Here is a 17,393-nt window from a genome sequence, read left to right as displayed (position 1 = left end):
GTTGTTCTAGAGCATGAAGGAAATGCTATACTGTAAAGTAGGGGTTTCCTCTTGGAAATGCAGCACAGAAGTTGGGGTGTCTTTACACACTACTGCCAGTGGGCAGGAAAGGAGGTGGGAGCTTGGGGTATTGAGGTAGAATCTTAATCTGGCTCTCAAAAATCATCTATACCCAGAAACATTATTATTGTTTTAAGAGACGAATGAAGCACCTACATGTGCTACCTAGCTAAGTGTGGTTCCTTAACTGATGTCTTGGCAATCAAGAAATAGTTCTAACACATATAGCAACTATTCTGAAATAGTCTGGGCTGTGCTAGAATGAACAGCTTGTAAGGTATACTTGGCCTTGACCAGTGTTTCAATGGATACCACTGCTGAGTGCAATGCTTCTAAATATAGAAAGTTGTTGCTTAAGAAGTGTTTTCCCACTTAGGACAAATCAGAACCCAGGAGCCAGCAAAGCACCGGGAGCCTATTGTAAATGCACAGTCTGAGGATATGGAATTCAGTCATTCCCCAAGAATCTTACTTATGTACAAGCTTATTCCAGTTTTCTTTAACAAAATCCCATGCCAGCAAGTGTCCAGGAAAGTGCCTGCCCACTGTCCTGATGATAAGTGACAACTTCTGTGTTCGGATGATATCACCATCAAGGCTACTTTTCATTAACCTGAAGAAAAAAAACAGATTTAGCCTTCAAAATTATTGTATTTGAAGTGATGACCAAACTTGTATTAGCACTGGGTTCCAATGTAAACCTCTATCAATTCAAGCTAAATCAGGTTGGACTAGGCTAAGATTAGTACACAAGTTAAAACCTGTCAATTATTTTAATCATCATGATACACATATTCATGTTGTTATACAACGATTTACAATAGATCAAGGAAGAAAATTCTGCAACTTACTACAATTTTGGAAACTAGCATATTTTCTGGTTTTTCAGGTCAGGAATACTTAGCCTGTATACTTCAGCTTGCATACCCACAGACCTGATACTATTAAAAAATAAAGGAAAAGAGGACCAGGTGAAGGGTCCTAAGAAGCATTTTCACATTTTACTCTTTGTGCTCAGGTGCTGTTTGTATATGTATAATGGGAGTTTATAGTATGCTGTGCTAAGGTCAGAGTCTAGCCGTTGCTTTAAAGATAATGCTTATTCAGCCCCAGTCCAGCTGGTCTTGGTGAGCTCCCAACAGATCAGCCCCACTGTCTCAGTGGGTGGGTGCACCCCTCGGGGTCCTGACTTCACCAAGGCCAGCTGGACTGGGACTGAAAAAGCATGGGATAAAAACCGGACTCTGAACATGGCGGACAATGAGGGCTGATGAGAAGCCTAGGACAATGGCACTGGGTTTTGACCCTACTGCATGTGCTGGCTTTGTGGGAGCCTAGCTGGTTTGGATGCTCACTTTCCTAGACATGGATCGAGGGGGAAGGTCCTTGGACTTTCCACAGGACAGGGAACTCTGGCTGCTGTTTGGACTGCAGAGGGAGGGGGAGAGGGATGGGGGGAGGGGGAGAGGAGTGGGAGGGAAATGGGAGGCTGGGAGGAGGCAGAATTTTTTTTCAATAAAATAAATAAATAAATAAAAACGAAAAAAAAAAAGAAAAAAAAGATAATGCTTATTTACAAAGTATCATTTAGAAAGTGGATCTGGGCAGGGTCCAAGGATGTCTCTGGGACACTGTTAGGATTTAGCTGAGTGAACGTATATAAGAGAAGCAGTGACGCTAAGATGCTCTCTCTATCCCTGGTATGACTTTCAGTACCTATGTCCTAAGGTGCATGCGCTTTGACTCTCCTTGGACACTTGAGCCTTTAACTCTGTCTCTTCCTGTTCTCTTTGTCAGGGCTGACTGCCTTTTTTTCACCCACATGATGTTTCCATTCCTAGGCCAGGTAGCTGGACATTAGGAAGAAGTTAAATTCAAAGGAAGATAGAAAAATAGTTCTCTTTTTCTGAAGTGTTTACATTTGCAAAGTGACAGCATGAGTAGATTGATATGTAGTACAGCAGATTTTAGCACATCATGCCAAGGGAGCACAACATTTTCCAGCAGGGCACAGATGGGGTTTATGATTACTAATATCTTCAAATCTCTCAAACAAAGTGCATTCTGAACCATCTGTTAAGTTCAATCCTCAAGCTGAAGCCCGGTTCGTGAAAACTCATCACAACCTTGTCCAATTCAGGTCTAAGAAGTCAGTGAGAGTTCAAGAGAAAGTGGGCTCCTGTCCTAAAAAGCAAAGTGCTTTTATCTTTTGGTTTCTTTGTTTGAACGGTTCCATACCAGTAAAGTTTCTGTACATCCTCTGAGCTGGCAAGAGCTTCAAGTATTTTGTTCTTTTCTGCTTCAGAGCCCATGGAGAAATACATGCTTAAGAGGAATGACCAGCCTGTCTCGGTTCTTGCTCCAACTTTGAACACAGTGGTCATGACATCAGTAGGCAGGCTACAAAAGAGAGTGAAACATGAGAATAACAAGGAAAAATATCTGACTACAAAGGCAAGGAATTGACTGGTAGTGTCTCTGGGTCCAAATAATAATTGTAAATCTTCATACAATTTTTAGAAATGAGTAAAAAGGTAATTCAATGACTGCTACCTTTCTATAGTTATGACCTTAAAGAACACAAGTTGAATTTAATATAATAATTATTTACTGAGTAGACATGTACCTGCATACTGGGAAGGAATGAGACACACCCCTTTCTCTGTAGGAGATCATGGGCTATCCCAAAGTATACAGAATAACTATATGCATTATGATACAGTGTGCTAAATGTGACGGTATAAATAGAGCAGCAAATGTGTGCTTGGGAGGCAGGAAGCGGATGAAACACAACTGCCTTTACTTAGGTCTCAGAGCTAGGACAGATTTCAGAACCTTATTCAAATTCCCTGTCTCAGCTTTCCAAATATTTTAATCATTGCTCCAAAATGTTCAATAAGGAACCTGGAAAGAATTAATCATATCCAGAACATTTCTCCTAACTGCTCACTCCTTTCACTTCTAAATGAAAGGAGACAGCCATCATACTCTGAGAAATAGCTGTTATCAAAACCTCAGAAAATTAGGGTTTCCTGTGGAGATATCGTGCATCACCACCATTTAAAGTACTTGCCACACAAGCGTGAGGACCTGAGGTCAGTAACAGCAGAACTGGGTTTACATGCACTTGTGATTCCAGTGCTGGTCAGTTGGAGACGGGTGGATAGAGAGATCAATGGTAGAGCATTTGTCCAGAAAGTGTGAGACTGTTAGATCCTCAGCACCACAGGGGAAAAAAAGTTTTAAATACAAACAAATGAAGCAGAAAACTAGGCAAAATATGAAAGTGCTTGCTTTAATCTCAGTACTCAGAAGGCAGAGGTAGACCAACAAGGGTTACACAGTGAGACCCTATCTCAAAACCAAATCAACCAAACAAAACCAGAAAACATGTTGTGGTAACATTGTGTAAAAACAAACAAACAAAAACAAACAAACAAAAGCAAAACAATACAAACACACAAAAAACTCTGGAGTATTTATACTCTGTTAGTGGAAACATAAAATCACATACTTACTATGGGAAACATATCATGAAAGTCCTTAAAAATTAAAAATGGAATGCTAGGGAAAATAGTTAGATCAGTACAGTGCTTGCTGAGCATGCATGAGTACTTGAGTCTGATCTCCAGAACCAACAGAATAAAGTCAAAGGGTGGTATAAACTTGAAATCCCAGGGGCTTTCTGGCCAGTCAATCTAGACTATTTAGGGGAAGTCACTATCTAAAAAAAAGTGTTTCTGAGGATTTGACATGAAAGATTGTTTTCTGGCTTCCTACACATGAGTTCTCACACAAACACACATATATATGCACATGATAAAAACAAAACAAATAAAAGTTCTCTATGATCCAGCAATAGCACTTTTGAATATATACTGAAAGAATTTAAATCAGATTTGCCAAAGCTAATTATATGCTCAAATTCATGGCAGATTTACAATGCCAAGAAGCAGAAGCAATTCAAATCTCATAAAAAATGTATTAAATTTGGCACATGCATATAGTGGAATATCATTCCTTCCTTCTTTAGGAAATAATGAAGGAAAAGATCCATTCAAGTATATGTGCACTTCACCTCTGAGTTCCGTTTGATGCCATCCAAATGTCAAACAGCTTTGTGGCTTCAGTGGTACAATTATCTAGGTTATGGGCACAGGCAAATTCCAGCAAGGCTGAACGGAGCTCTCGAGCAGATGGCGTGCCCTCATCAGTCCAAGTCTGCTGCTGGATTTGGTTCTGGAGCAATTTATATATTCTGGTCTACAATAATGAAATGTGATTATGATATTAATAATTCAATAAATCATGAAATCAGTACAACTAGATATCTTTTCTCTAAGATTTACCCAATAAGAAAAAAATGACAAGATATTACTTATTAAATATTAACTGACATATAAGGCCTACATTTAGCTGGTATGGAGTAACCAATAACAAAGCTACAGACAAGTAAGACTTAAGAATGATACAACTAAACTCAGGAAGATTTTATGGTGTCTACACCGTAGAGAACCTTTATTCTGTGTGTACCTGACTAAAAGCTACCTCCTTCCTACCTAAAATATCATCCAACTGCTGGAATTTCCTTGCCTGATGACTTCTGTATTGACAAATTCAAAAATAAGAGAGAGAATATACCACCATTACTATTTATTGTAATAAATATAGACCAGGCTGGCTGTGAACGTACAATTTTCTTGCTGAGATTACAAGTAAATGTTACCATGTTCTGCTAAAATACGTTTCTTTACTAATGATTTAATACTTAAACATATTTAACATACCACCTAGTTTAAGGTCATAGCAAATTAACCTAAAAAAAAAAACTTAAAAGAAAATGAGGTCTCTAGGGAATAGTATATATTCCCATTTTTAATGTAAAATAGTCAAAGTTACAGAAAAATATAAAAATAGATGTATAGTGCACATCCAAATGTTATTCATCTAGATTTATGTTTCTAACTCTTCAGTTTTGTGTACATGGTACATATACACTACTTTGTTTTAGTAGAATTGTTTGTAAACTATAGAGACAATAAAATTTCATTTACATATACTTAATCTACATGTGATCAAAATACCCTGTGGACAATTGTTCAATCTCATCTGCTATTCTATACAATTCATTGTTACAGTTAGTTCTGAATGAGAAGCCATTGTGAAATATGTGTGTATTATGGAATCAGCAACCCCCCTTTTAATCTCTCTCCTACACAGAATCATAAGAGCTATTCACAGGATATGGAAGTCCTTTCATGTTGCAAGTTATTGTGCACCACAGAGGGAGAAGATACACAAGATTTAACAATACTGTAAAAAATATGCACCCAGGAAATCCTAGAGGAGAAAAACTTTGATATAAAATGCTTAGTTTTTTTCCTCTGTAAAGAATATATCTACAAGCTATACATGAGGAGGATCAAATTTAAACAAACAAACAAAATCAATTGATGTCCCTTTTCCTCAGTATCTAAGCATCAGTGAATTTCTCCTTACCAGTTACTTTACATCACTACCACCATCCTACCTGTGCTGGCTACTTTTATGTCAACTTGACATAAACCATAGTTATCTGATTCTCAAATGAGAAACTATAGTTATATGGATCCTCAAATGAGAAACTATCCCCGTAAGATCTGGTTGTAGGTAGGCTGGCAGAGCATTTTCTTAATTAGTAATTGGTGGCTAATTGGTTCTGGGCGTTAATGAAAACAGGATGAGCAAGTCATGAGAAGCAGGCCAGTAAGCAGCACTCCATGGCCTCTGTATTAGCTCCTGCCTCCAGGTTCCTGCACTATCAGAGTTTCTGATTTTCTGCAATGATGGCCCAATATCTGGAAATATAGTGAAAAACAATTTTACCCAAGTTGCTTTTGATCGTTGTGTTTCATCAAAGCAACAGAAACCCTAACACACTACCTCATCCCAATAATAAAGTATCATAGATGAGTTATGAAAAACTCTTTTAATCTCCCAAATTCAGTTTAAGTTCTTTCAAAGTATTATGCTCTTTTTGAAGACCACCATCCATCCCTAAAGACAAGAAGAATTGGTATAAGAAGTTCTCAAGGCTTGTGACAACACATCAACTTGCCTTTGTTTGTTTAAAGACAAACAGAGACTAGATACCTTGCGGAATGTTTGAGGTGGTAGAGTTTGAGAGTTACTGGGAGAACGTGGAGAAGATACTGGCTGTGCTAGCTGTCAGTGCAGGGCATTCCACTGGGCTCCTGTGTCTGTATTGGTACCTGCTGTCTTTAATTGATAGACCCACTCAAAAGCATAAAGACAGCACTATCCCTGACTATTGACACAGACCATATGTCTACTGTTTTTGTCCCAAAAGAACGAAGAATCAAAGAAAATTTAAAGGTACTTATAACCAGAAACAAAGAAACAATGTGTGGGAAAGTTACAACTTAGAATTTTATCTTCATAAACCTCAGTGGAGAGACACAGCAGCACCAGTGGGAATGGCACTTTGAAGCACTAGAGGAGAGAAAGCCTGACACTTGAGGATGCTCAGACTAAGCTTTAAGCACCCACACCCCACAATGAGAGGGCTTGATTTTGCTAGTCTCCTTATACCAAATGATTAAGAGAGATTCTCAAAATATTTTAAGTATATTTGAAAATATGATAAACATTTTACTAACATAATTCTACTTTCATAAAAATCCTGCTATTTTAAATGTGACTATTTAAATAAGTGAATCAGGTTATGTCTTCAATATTACTTATATTAATAAGAGTATAGCAGGTGCCTCAAGTTGCCTTTGTCTCATAAAATGAAATACACTTTTCATATGGTTTCTAAATTAGTCTCTTGAAGTTAAGGTGATTAAACAACAGGATTTAACACTATTTTCATTAAGAATGGCAAGAAGAAGAAGGTAATAAAGAGATGTGTCACATAAGCAATAAAATGCAGCAACAGTAACAAAATTATTTTAAAAATAAAACAGGAAAGAATGATGACACTTGCTATATATTAAATTTTGATTTACTGTTTTAATTTTACATCAATACACTCAGGGAGGTTCTTTCCCAAGTTAACAAAATTTCTTAAAAGTGATTTGTCAGTTTTATTGCAAAGGTTTATCCCACCAATGCGTCATATTTAAGAGAATGACAGATTTGTAAGTTATAAAAGAGGAATATGGCTAAAGCCAGACATTAACTTCAGATGTTAACAATTTAACACAATTCAAATGTACCTCCAGACCCTACCCACCACACCACAGCATACTCCACAGAACGCTGTATACATTATGCATAACTTTCATAATAAAATGACAAATTAATCTGTATAGTGTTCTGGCTATAATGACATAAATATTAATCAGATACCAATATTAAACAGCAATACACTTGAATATTTGACTCAAGGGCTTGAAATGCCTGCCATTCCACTTCCTAAATACAAAGTGGTAATAGTTTTGATGCTATCAAAATCCCCGAAGAATAAACAAGAATTTTAAAGCTTCCCTTCTTTGTGAACTAAAGTCAACTTGGTATTTAACTATGAATTTAAGGTGAAATAGTACTAAAAGGGTCCAAGACTTAGAAACAGACACCAAGTCTCCAATCCTTGTTCTTTACTCATCAGTTCCCTGAATCCTAGTCTATAGTATGTTCCAAACAAATACCTGAAACCATAGAGGATGAAGATGCAACAAGACAAGTTACTTGAACACCAACAGGAAAATATTCCCAAGACCCAATTTGCAATTTCAGCAAAGGAATAGCTTGAGATAATTACCAAGTGCTTCCTAAGACTAATCTTAGATAGAACAGAGAACAGTAGATGGAATAAAGGCTTCTGCTACCATGGAATTAACTACCTAGATAGCTTTAGAATAGGCAGACATTCTGCCTCCCTTTAGGGTATTTTTTTAAACCCTTCAAATCAGTGTCCTTCAAGTGTGGTAAAAACGAGTGATGTGTAGTAGTATTGTCTGCTACGACTGATACCACATGGAGTAGTGTACCTTAGCCCAGGTCACAAAACCGTAAATGGGAACAGTCTCTGTAGACATAACCAAGTGAAAATGAAGCTATACAGGGTTACTATGGGGTCTAACTAAGGGTTGGTATATCTATGACAGCTGTCAAATCGGGGTACAGAAACACAGTACAGTGCCTTGTCAACAGAGATAGGACAGGAATGACAATAATTTAAACAAGAAACACAAGGATTACTCGCATTCACTTAAAGTTAAGAGAAAGGTAGGTAGTAGATTATCCTTTACAAGGCAGTCTACCCTGGCAACACCTTGACTTCTAGCCTCCAGAGGCATAATAAATAAATTCCTGCTATTTCTGTATATCAAGTTTGTAGTAATAAATTAAGGCAATACTAGGAAACTAATATACTACCTTAATTATTATTGAAGCATCAAAAGTAACAGCTGAACACTATCAGGTGACTGGTTTTAAGGTGAAGTCTAATACTAAGTTGAAGACTCCTTGGAAACTGGTACAGTCACTGCTACGTACCAGCAGCATTGCTCATGGGAGGTTAGTCGGTAACAACTCCTAAGCAGGTAATTTTCAGAACATACTGCATTTTAAAAAGACCACTAACAAATTAATAAGAGATTTATTTTCTAAAAGATGTTATTTTAATGTGTGTAAAAACAAAAGATGGTTCCCAAAGATATTTTCCTTTTAGATGGCTCCATTTGGTAGCAGTCAAATGTCTATATTTTGATATTCAAATAATACTATTTCATATAAAAGCTGAACCAACTTTTCATCATAAGGATTGGCATTTTTCATTCAGAGCAGAGATTTTTATAATGAGTAAAATAAAGAAATTGGAATCTAACCATTTGATTTCTTTTTTTTTAAAAATAACTTCTATTTTTTTTTAAAAAAAGAAAACAAACTTTTTTTTCACTTTACATACCAATCCCAGTTCCTACTCCCTCCCCTCCTCCCATTCTGTCCACCTAATCCCCACCCTACCTCCCATCCACTCCTCAGAGAGGGTAAGGCACATTGCTTTGGGGAAGGTTCAAGGCCCTTCCTACTATATCTGGGCTGAATAATCCATCCAAAGAGAATAGGTTCCCAAAAAGCCAGTACAAGCAGTAGGGATAAATTCTGGTGCCACTGCTGGTGGCCCTGCAGTATGCCCCAGCCATACAACTGTCACCAACATTTCAAGGGTCTAGTTTGGTCCTACGCTGGTTCCTTTGCTGTCCAGCTGGAGTAGATGTGCTCTTAACCGCTGAGCCATCTCTCCAGCCCTGTTTCATTTTTTAAAAGGCATGTTAGGCCTGAATAGAAATTCAAATAACAGTATCAAAGGTAAGTCACAAAAGACTGAAAAAAGAAAGACTTACCACCAATCTTGAGGCCAGGTCCATATGTCCCAGTTTTTCCAGGAGGTTATAGATGAGGCCTGTCTGGAACAGGGCTTCAGTGATGGGTGCAGTGTGGGTCTCATTTCTAAGATAGTCAATCAAATCAAATGCCATCCGAATAGGCACTTTGCCAAGGCTAAAGAATAAATAAATAAGAAGTGTAAATTTGCCGAGATACACATAACATGGAGGGAAACTTTAAAGTGAGTCAGTGAGTCTGCAGACAAGAAACTTACGTTTATAGTAATATTAGGCAAAGTTAGACTGATGTAATTATATTTAAGTGGCTCACAGGTAAAGATGCATTTTAACAGATAGACAACAGCTCATTTTTGGATTTAGAAGTCACCTATTGCTACTGACTTAGTAAAAGTATCACACAGACTTGGAAAAGATGACTACTACTGATCTTATCCACTAATCCCTTCAATTTACCCCATGGTTGGGAGTGTCATACTCAGTATCTGAATCAGAAAAAGACAGATTTCATTTCTTGCTGTAATAAGTCTGCCACATTTGTTAAGACATGGTCCATTGGGAGTTTACAGTGAGTAACTTTTAAAAACTAAGCAGTTAGGTGGGGAAGAGAGGTAAACCTCTGAGATATTGAAGTCAAACTGTTCTACATAGCCAATTCCAGGCCAGCCAAGGCTACACAGTGACACTCTTGTCTCAAACAAACAAACAAACCCAATAGGCAGTTTGTAGAAGTTATAACAGTAATGTTTGAAAAGATATAATAAGGCTACTTCATATTTAAAACACAAGTCAAAAATGGAAAGTAATAATAAGTATTCTTTGTGTTTCAAGGCCTAGAATCAATCTAAAATTGAAAATTACTCAGAAGATACCTTTATTAAAGGCCACTGCCATTTTGGGCTTTGGGTTTCTATAATGTACATGGTGGGGAGGCAAGTCACACACATATAAGGACATTCCAGTTATTAGAGATGCTATTCAATTAATAGGTTAGCACTAAGCTTTAGACAGAAGCCAACTACTTCTTGAAGACAATTCTCTCATGAATTAATGTGAAGTTTGAATTCCTACAACATTTTTACTGAACAAAGTATGTATCCTGCTTGTTGGTATCTATTCTTGAACTAATAGTTGATCCTGTTTTATGCTATCAATGTGTTTACAGCTGGTATTTCCAATACATTATAAAATCTCTGAAAGCCACAAACATGCCTCCATTTTCCAAATCTTCTAAAACTATACTTAACAGTCATATATACTTGTTATTTAAAAATGTGTTCTGAATTGTTCTTTACTGCAATAAAATCTTAAAAAATAGCAATAACAATGTAAATCAAGTATACTCTACCCTGCAAGTTCAAAGATGTTATTGATGAGGTTAGCTCGGTCTTTGTCACTGAGAACATAAGGATTTCTTTTCAACTGATTGATTAGAGCTGCCCAGTCATCATCAGCATAGTGAACAATGTAATAGCCAGTCATATTTGTGTTGACTTTGACCCACTGTACTTGTTCTGTAAGATTGATGGTATCTAAAAGAGAGGAAAAATTAAAACAAGAGAAAAAACAATAGAGGGCTTTTTGTTTGTTTGTTTTGGTTAACAATGCATGTTTTCATATCCATGATTCTTTTAAGAAACTAAATGCTGGTACAGTATGTTTCAATGAAGTTTGCTAGTCATTTAAACATTATTTAATCCTCATAAATTATTGGCTCTAGAACAGGCACTGGAGATCAAATGATGAAGAAAGCAGACAGACCTGTTTTTAAAATCTGATAAAAACATCTAGATATAATATCACTTAAGTGTCACTGGTGGAAAAAGAAAACAAACCATTCCATGGAAGCACACAGAAATATTTCACACTGAAGGGCAGTCTGGAGAGGCTTCATAAAATAAAAGATGCCTAAGATGTCATTCTTTTAAGTGACTTCAGAAAACACAAATCGTAAGAAAATATGCACAGGAGAGAGATGGTGGGAAAGGACGCTGTGAAGAGTAGAGCAACGGTGTATAAGATAATATGTCCTATATAAGATATGTCCTATACAAAATATGTCCTGTACAAGATATGTCCTGTACAAGATATGTCCTGTACAAGATAAGTCCTGTACAAGATATGTCCTGTACAAGATATGTCCTGTACAAGATATGTCCTGTACAAGATATGTCCTGTACAAGATATGTCCTATATAAGATATGTCCTGTACAAGATATGTCCTGTACAAGATATGTCCTGTACAAAATATGTCCTATATAAGATATGTCCTGTACAAAATATGTCCTGTACAAAATATGTCCTGTACAAAATAGGTCCTATATAAGATGTGTCCTATATAAAATATGTCCTGTACAAAATATGTCCTGTACAAAATATGTCCTATATAAGATGTGTCCTATATAAAATATGTCCTGTACAAAATATGTCCAATATAAGATATGTCCTATATAAGATATGTCCTGTACAATATATGTCCTATACAAAATATGTCCTATACAACATATGTCCTGTACAAAATACGTCCTGTACAAAATATGTCCTGTACAAGATATGTCCTGTACAAGATATGTCCTATACAAGTTATGTCCTATACAAAATATGTCCTATACAAAATATGTCCTGTACAAAATATGTCCTATACAAGATATGTCCTGTACAAAATATATCCTGTACAAAATATGTCCCTTCTCAACTTTTGTCTTTTACTATACTAGTTAAGAAAAAAAATGTCATTTAGAAAATACTTCAAGGCTAACAAAATAAAAATTAGGAAAGGTTTAAGGTGTTTTTAGGCACAAGTTAAGAAACAATTGAGTTAAAATAACAGAATAATGCCAAGTATTTTTTAACACAAATATACATACATATGTGCATGCATGGGTGTGTGTGTGTGTTTTGAGAAAATTATTAAAAATGCCAATTTTGGGGAGGAAGGGGATATAATATGCAAACAAGAAGCAACTGACTACAGAATATAGTGATGAATTTTCAATATGCTTAGAATTACTAATAAAAACGTTATTAAAAGTTGACAACAGGATGTAGGTGCAGCAGCAGATCATGCTTGAAAAGACCTTGAGGTGATGATTTGCTAGAATAAAAGCCCTGTGTGCTCACTGATCCTTTACTGCTAACCTCTCAGTTGATATAGTGAGGTACCTAGCAGGAGATTACGAATCTTTACCAAGTGAATGAATAAATGACTAAAGTCATTACAAATAGTTTCAAATCATATTAAAGTCTGAATGATAAATTGTGATCTTAAGATAAAAAATATTTTTATTAATTTTAAAAAAGAAAAAACTAATCAAAACCAACGATACTATAGTGGAGTATATTTAGTGTCATGTTTCCCTGTACTTGTTTATATTAATGTAGTGTCTCCTACAGTCGTCCTACGTGTGACCCTGTACTCGTTTATATTAATGTAGTCTTTCCTACAGTCGTCCTACATGTGACCCTGTACTCGTTTATATTAATGTAGTCTTTCCTACAGTCGTCCTACATGTGACCCTGTACTCGTTTATATTAATGTAGTCTTTCCTACAGTCGTCCTACATGTGCTGGTGTTCTTCCTGCATTTTTGCCTTCAAGAATTCCCAACCCCTTCACTTCCACTGTCTTCATGCGCAATACTCAACTACCCAACTTTCCATCTCGGGACTCGTCCTACTTTGGCTAGTCTCCTATTTTAATACATTACTTAAAATACTTGCCTATCACAATACTTGTATAGTGAACTATTTTTATACTAGGTGTTTTAGAAACACATTTTAAAAATGAAAGACATATTAGTACTTGAAGCTTTACTTATAGTTCGTCAAGTTCAAAAGAATGAATTATTAAAATTTATCTGATTCCTTTTATTACTCTAATTTTGCTGATATTTTGGATATTATGAAGATGGAAATGTTTCTAATTATACCTTAATAAAACTATCATTTTATCATTCTTCTATATTAAAAGATTCAATATTAATTTTTCTTTTATTTTTGACATAATAACAGACAGGAATGATCAGTTAGATGAAATAAATTCATTTCTTTTTCCAGAGTAGTATGGAGTTCTGAGGAGTATTTGTGATGAAAACAGTCATGGTTCCAGGTTAGGGACATTATAAACAGGCTTATAACAGATGAGAATAATTGTATAATAGTTAATCCAAAAAGTACCAATATTTTCCATTTGGATTTGCAAGCAGAATCTTCTATGGAGCTTTTAAAAACAAATTCTCTGAAAGAAGGATCACATAGCCCTATCTCCACTGACTTAAAAATGATAAGCACGACAATTGTTTCATTGGATAGGTTCAGGAAATAGTGACATAATGACTATTTTCACTGATGAGCATGTGCTATACTACAAACATGGCCAACTCCAGATGGCAGAGAGAAGAAATGCAGCTGGGAGTATATTATTACTGTCATTAAGTTGCCAGAACATAAGCAACACAGCCAACAGCAGAAGGTGAGACCTTTCACGTCTTCTGAATGAACTAGAATGCAGGACCTCAAAACCATAGGTATCAAAAATAATTGTTTTAATAAGAGACCTAACTGGTTGCCAGTTCAAATGTAGATGAGATGAGAATACTCTCATATGTTTTTAATTTATTATAATCATTAACAGATTAGCAGTTCAGTTTTCAGTCTATTGTATAATAAAATAGTGAGCAATTTAATTTTAAATGGCAAAACCCAGACAAAATAATCTAATTGTGATTTTAAAAACCATTTGTAAGTTATGAAAATTAACTACTGTTTTATAAAGAAATAACAAAGTACTGAAACAAAAAGAATACATGTTTTTATTAAAAAACTAGAAAAATATGACATCAAGTCTGTTCCAGGTGTTACCACAGTACATAATTTAACTGCACTCCATGCAAAAGTCCCCATCCTTGCATCACTCCTTTACTCTGTATCTTATTAAGTAGAAAAAAAAGATCAGATAACAGCATATAAAGGTATGTTAGTAAGTCACCTCCCCTTCTTTATCTTTCTAATTGCTTTTCCTTCCAATGATATATCTTTTAGTTTCATAGCAATATTTCTGGTATGGTGATACCCTTTTTCAGAAACGTAACATTAAAATTTCCAGTTAAATTAATTATCTCCTACAGTTAAGAATTTTAAGTTTGGAAAAAAATATAGGTAACAGAAAGGTAGGAAGAACAAGGTTGAAAATTTTAGGGTAACCTGAAAAATGATCCCCTTTATCCTGTTATTATGTACAACAATTATTCAACAGTGGAAATGGGGGCAAAGAAGCTAATTGAATATAACTTCTACACAAGATTTAACCAGCAAGCTAAGTGCGGAGCCCTACTGTAGACTGAAGAAACCAAAGAGGAGCCTATATTGTAGCAATATATGAAATAAAATAAGCCTAAAGTCATTTTCTCTGCTACATTTTGAGGATAGAAAAAATTAAAATGCAACTAAATTGAGAGAAATTACTGCTGGGGTATCAGGAGCCAAGAAGATTCAACTGTCCACAGGGTCAAACATTTTCTCCTAAGAGCAGTGTGTTTTCAATATGCACTCTTAAATTTGAACTGGCAGAAATTAAAGCAGCAACAGCCACTGGAGAACTACATAGTTACTAACAGGAAACAGATGTTGCTTACATCAAATTGGGCCAGTTCCAGTCTCAGATTCAACAATTTTATTCCTTTTTTTTATATTCCCTTTTACTATGAGTCTTTTCAATGAAGGGAAGTAAGGCATCTCTTTTGGCTTTCAGTGTTTTTTCCTTATACGTTTTTATAGTCAAAATTAACATTCAGTGATTTCATTTATTCATTCAGTAATTGCTTGTGTACCTACTACATACTAAGTTCATTAAAGCAATTTATGAACCGCAATATTTACCCTCAATGGGAGATAAATATAACATGGAGAGAGACACAAGTGCAGAGTACTTACAGAATACTCTGAGTGAAAAGTACAAAATGTTATTTGAAACTATAAAGTGGAATCTACCTTGTCTTAGGATGCAGACTGGAACAAGCCATGGCTAAGGGCAGAGAAATGAATGGGAGGAGGTCAAGGGAAGGGGTGTCAGGGTGTTCTTCAAGGAGAGACAACAACACACAAAAGGATTAAACACAATAGACAGTGTGGCTTGTTAAGATACTGGAAAAATTTCTGTGCAGCAAAATTAGAGTACATCAGGTAAGGGAGATAGAAAGGGAGTAGAAGAGAGGGAAAGGGAAAAAAGGGAGACAGAGGGAGAATAGATGGAAAAGAGGGAGAAGGTAGTGGGAAGAGGAAAGAGAGGGGAAACATAGATGGAGGTGGAGGGGAAGGAGAGAGGGGGAGAGGAAAAGGGGGAAGAGTGAAGAAGAGGGGAAGAGAAAGCATAGTGGGGAGAGGAAAGGAGGGAGGCTATGGTTCGTGTATATAGTATGTCACTCCTACACTCATGAATTGAAGGCTTGGTCCAAAACTAGAGAATCTAATCATTAAGAAGTCACTAGTTAACTCACTGTTAAGTTGGTAGAGAATGGGCACTTATGAGGTAGGGTCTGGAGGAAGAAGAAGGTTACTACTTTGGAATGTTTCTAAGATATAACTCATCAATGTTTTTCTTCTCCTCCCCATCTCCCAAAGCCAGGAACTAAAACCCATGAAACACCGAGCTGAAATAAATCTTCCCCCCTTTAAATTATTTGTTATTCTGTTTCAGTAACAGAGTTGACTAGTGTAAGGACTAAGTAGGGAAGTTGGTGCTATTTTATACAGCATGAATCTCAAATAGAGTTCACCACACACATATAAACAGTTTTTTAAAGAACAGACAGAAGCAGATTTCTTATTACTTATTTCTAATACCAGCAAAAATTTAAATACTATTTGGAAGTCTGCAAATTTTCCTTGTTGGGTCTTTTTAATGTTCTGTTGTATTTAGACTATACTGCTGAAGGAACAGAGGGGAAGGGTATTCTTCTTCCTCAGCTCAGAGTACCACTTTAGGGACTCTAATCTTTAGAGTTCTGTTTCACCAGGGAAAGCAGCACTTTTTCACACATTAATCAAAGAGATGGGATCATTTTCTGCTCTGAGGACTTCAAACAGTGAGACTGATGCATAGGTGCTGTGACTCTTCTGCAGTGTGTGACACATTCATATATTGAAGCTGACAGCCTCCACTGTCACCATACAATACAGACGGGTAGCTTAGTTTTGAGTATCCACTCACAAAAGGTAATAGCCCTCAATTTTTTTTTTTTTTTTTTTGGTTTTTCGAGACAGGGTTTCTCTGTGGTTTTGGAGCCTGTCCTGGAACTAGCTCTTGTAGACCAGGCTGGTCTCGAACTCACAGAGATCCACCTGCCTCTGCCTCCCGAGTGCTGGGATTAAAGGCGTGCGCCACCACCGCCCGGCAATAGCCCTCAATTTTGAGAAGCACTGATAAAAAGAAAAAAAGATAAAATGGGGGAAATATCTTAACATCTGATATCTTCATTAGGAAATATTTTTAATAAAAAATTGATGAATCATGGGTATAAAAATGAAAGACTGTGTCAATTACCATATATGTTTTTAAAGGAAAGATATGGAAATCATATGTATATAATGATTTCAAGTAAAACATTTTAAAATGACAAAGAAAGCACAAAAAAACTTATGGTAGCATTAGAAAACTTTTCCCATAATTTATGTAATGCAGATACACTATGCCTAAAGGTTCTTTAGTAAGTGCCTTAGCAATGGAATCTAACATAAACTTAACATACACCAGACATGATTTTGGGCACTCCATATAAATAAACTCTAAAAATCCTTATCACAACCCTATTTTGGAGTAGGCTCTGAGCCAAATACCTAATCTAAAAGCCGGTTAAGTGGTAAATGGGAGAGGCATGGTGTGATCAGGCAATTGGGCTTTACTCACCTATCAAAAATGTACATTTAAAAACATATCCAGATCTAAGCAAGAACTTTCCCTTTTTCATAAATCTAAAGTATTCAT

At 36.1% G+C, this 17,393-nt stretch overlaps 1 protein-coding gene across 1 annotated transcript in view; it reads right to left on the bottom strand.

The window, feature by feature from the left end:
* Lnpep (leucyl and cystinyl aminopeptidase) overlaps nucleotides 1-17,393 on the bottom strand; it is a 94,078-nt gene that overhangs the window by 8,749 nt on the left and 67,936 nt on the right. Inside the window, exons 12-16 of the mRNA XM_057755752.1 lie at nucleotides 10,762-10,945; nucleotides 9,414-9,570; nucleotides 4,139-4,323; nucleotides 2,299-2,460; nucleotides 533-673 (exon numbers count right to left, since the gene is read on the bottom strand). Of these exons, the coding sequence (XP_057611735.1) occupies nucleotides 533-673; nucleotides 2,299-2,460; nucleotides 4,139-4,323; nucleotides 9,414-9,570; nucleotides 10,762-10,945 (829 nt within the window). The remainder of the gene's footprint in view (nucleotides 1-532; nucleotides 674-2,298; nucleotides 2,461-4,138; nucleotides 4,324-9,413; nucleotides 9,571-10,761; nucleotides 10,946-17,393) is intronic.

The sequence above is a fragment of the Chionomys nivalis genome, chromosome 2, assembly GCF_950005125.1.
Source record: "Chionomys nivalis chromosome 2, mChiNiv1.1, whole genome shotgun sequence".
Lineage (NCBI taxonomy): Eukaryota > Metazoa > Chordata > Mammalia > Rodentia > Cricetidae > Chionomys > Chionomys nivalis.
The sequence above is the reverse complement of the archived record's forward strand: the minus strand, read 5'-3'. Positions and strand labels throughout refer to the sequence as shown.